Source organism: Alosa pseudoharengus, unplaced genomic scaffold (genome assembly GCF_046254945.1).
Source record: "Alosa pseudoharengus isolate Yale_2024_CS ecotype anadromous, Long Island Sound unplaced genomic scaffold, YU_APseudo_1.1 YU_APseudo_1.1_scf_12, whole genome shotgun sequence".
Taxonomy (NCBI): Eukaryota; Metazoa; Chordata; class Actinopteri; order Clupeiformes; family Clupeidae; genus Alosa; species Alosa pseudoharengus.
The window spans coordinates 3,483,227-3,485,726 of record NW_027468587.1 but is presented as its reverse complement, the minus strand read 5'-3'; the positions used below and the strand labels follow the sequence as shown (position 1 = coordinate 3,485,726).

The 2,500-nt window shown below is 49.3% G+C and overlaps 1 protein-coding gene across 1 annotated transcript in view; it reads left to right on the top strand.

Annotated features, from left to right (window-relative positions):
* Positions 1-1,311: 1,311 nt before the first annotated feature.
* The window catches only part of efna3b (ephrin-A3b), an 82,642-nt gene continuing 81,453 nt past the window's right edge, over positions 1,312-2,500 (top strand). Inside the window, exon 1 of the mRNA XM_076279354.1 lies at positions 1,312-1,418. Coding sequence (XP_076135469.1) covers positions 1,312-1,418 — 107 coding nt within the window. The remainder of the gene's footprint in view (positions 1,419-2,500) is intronic.

Here is a 2,500-nt window from a genome sequence, read left to right as displayed (position 1 = left end):
GAAATCTGAAGAAAAAGACAAGAGGGCTTAAATCATATTAGTGTGGTGGGGACCGAGCAGGCACACTACCTGCACTTGCCTTGTAGAGACAGAGACAAGAGACAGACGGAAGCGAGGAAGCGAGTGAAAGGACGAGAGAATCAATTTACCAGCCTAAGAGGATTTCACATAATAACGCTGTATTAGACAGGATTGCTTGACTTACACTGTCTGGGGAGGATGATGAGAGAGAAAGAGTGAGATAGAGAAAGAGAGAGAAGAAGAGAGAACAGTTAGATTAGTTTAAAAGCACATGATGTCAATGCAAGGAAATGTAATGCATATTGTTTAACCAGTCCGTTTCAGCATCTTCACGGCCTTAGTGGCCAGAGATGTTAATGAGTGACAAAACATCAAGTGATACTCACAGTTGAACGGCGCTGACCAGAAATGTGCTTGCTCCTGAAGTTGCGCTTTTGTCCCACGCAGGGGGGTGGAGTTACAGACTGAACGAGCACAGCCTACCAAGCAGAGAGAGCGAGAGATAAAGAGAGAGAGACTGTAAAAGAAAGCGTTGTGGCTGTAGATGGAGTGAGGGTAATAAGACGCCGACAACTTCCCCGTCACATCGCTCTGAAAGTGTGCACCATCTTTCCAGCTCGCTCTCCGATTACGCACACAAATACACGGAGCTTGCACCGTGGTCTAGGATCACACCTTGCCTGATCCTGGAAACGAACATTCTGGCTTTAGCAAGAATAATTTGCAACTAATGCGAAGAACGGTGCTTTGATCGGTGCAGCCTTTGTTGCTGTCCTGTTCCAGCGTCCGATCAGCAGCGCCGCGGAACCGCCTCCTACCGGCGCTATAAGCCAGTCACTTCAAGGAGGCCAGCGAGCATCTCACAGGGGGGTAGACCTCTCGCTCCCTCCGGGTATTTAAGCCGCGACCACCCCGACAGCGAGAGCTCTCTGCCGAGCACTTGGACATGAGAGGACCGGCGAGCGCTCGGCCAGCTTCAATCCTGCAGTTTCTGCTAAAGAGAGGGATTTTTGGGGAACTGGGGGAGGGGGTTCTTACAATGGAATGTGAGTTTCACAATACCTAACCACCCCGAGACACTGGTGCGAGCCAGCAGTTAGTTGCATAGAGGTCTTTGCGCTGGTTTTGCGCTTTATGCCGCTGCAAGCGTAGAATTCTGATAACACTTTTTTGGCGTTGGAAACAGCGGGCTTCCCATCTCCCACTGGAACGAAAGCTCAAGAGACAGAGACAAGAAGCGGGAGAGGGAAAGAGACAGACGCAAAGAGGAGAATGAGAAAGTGGAGGATTATGGCTTTCGCGACGGTGTGCCTGTGCCTGCTCACGCTGACCTGCGCGAACTTCCCCGGGGCGTCGGGGAGCAGACACACCGTGCACTGGAACAGCAGCAACATCCAGTAAGTTCCGTCCGTCTCCTCCACGCTTAGGTCTCCGTCTCGTGGCCTACACTCGCAACACCTACTCAGGTGAGGTAGAGTGGGCGCGTGTGTGTGCAAGGTGGAGATGTTTCTATTAAAGGAACAGTTGCATATCTCTGTCTCTCCCCCCGTCTCTCTCTCTCTCTCTCTCTCTCTCTCTCTCACACACACACACACACATAGCAATTCAATATGAGATTTGTATATTGTACATTATATTTATTGTGTCCTTTATATGTGTAACTGGTTGTGTAATTCGAGAGTGTGTGTGTGGTTGTATGTGCTTGTATGTGCTACTTATGGGGGGTGGGGGAGGGGGCATAGGGGGTGGCATGACTTGGTAAGCTATTTCTCCATCACTGTATTTGTAGTGGTTACAATTCCTACTAAACATATCCATGCTTGACATGTTTAAATTGATAACAGCTGTTTGTGCATTTCTACACTTGCATGTGTGTGTGTCTGTGCGTGTGTGTATGTGTATTTTTCTGCCCAACCCCCCCCCCCCCCCCATTTTGACCACCACAGTGTGTGTGTGTGTGTGTGTGTGTGTGTGTGTGTGTGTGTTACTATCCAGTCCCTCCGGCTCAATCGCTTGCCTTTCCCACTCAGTCAGTTCAAACTTCTTTGGTGCCTATAGAGAACAGGAATCTATAACAGGCATGTTTGGCAAGCATGCAAAAATGTTGGTTTAATTAGACCACAATGTTTCTTATGAGCTAGAATGCACATGCAAACACACACACATGCACACTCACGCACACTCACGCACACACACACACACACACTCACACACACTCACGCGCACACACACACACACACACACACTCACTCACTCACTCTTTTCGCGGACTCCTTTGATCACTTTATGGCCCCTGCTGTATCCCTCCCTCCCTTCATCCCTCCCTCCCCCTCTCTCTCTCTCTTTGTCCCTCCTTCCTTCGCATCCTCTCTCTTTCTTCAGCTCTATCTTTCTTCAGATTCCCCTGAAGCCCCAGCTGGCAGGAATTCACCATACTGCATTCTGTATTCATGTTGATATTACTGGTAGTGGTAGTAGT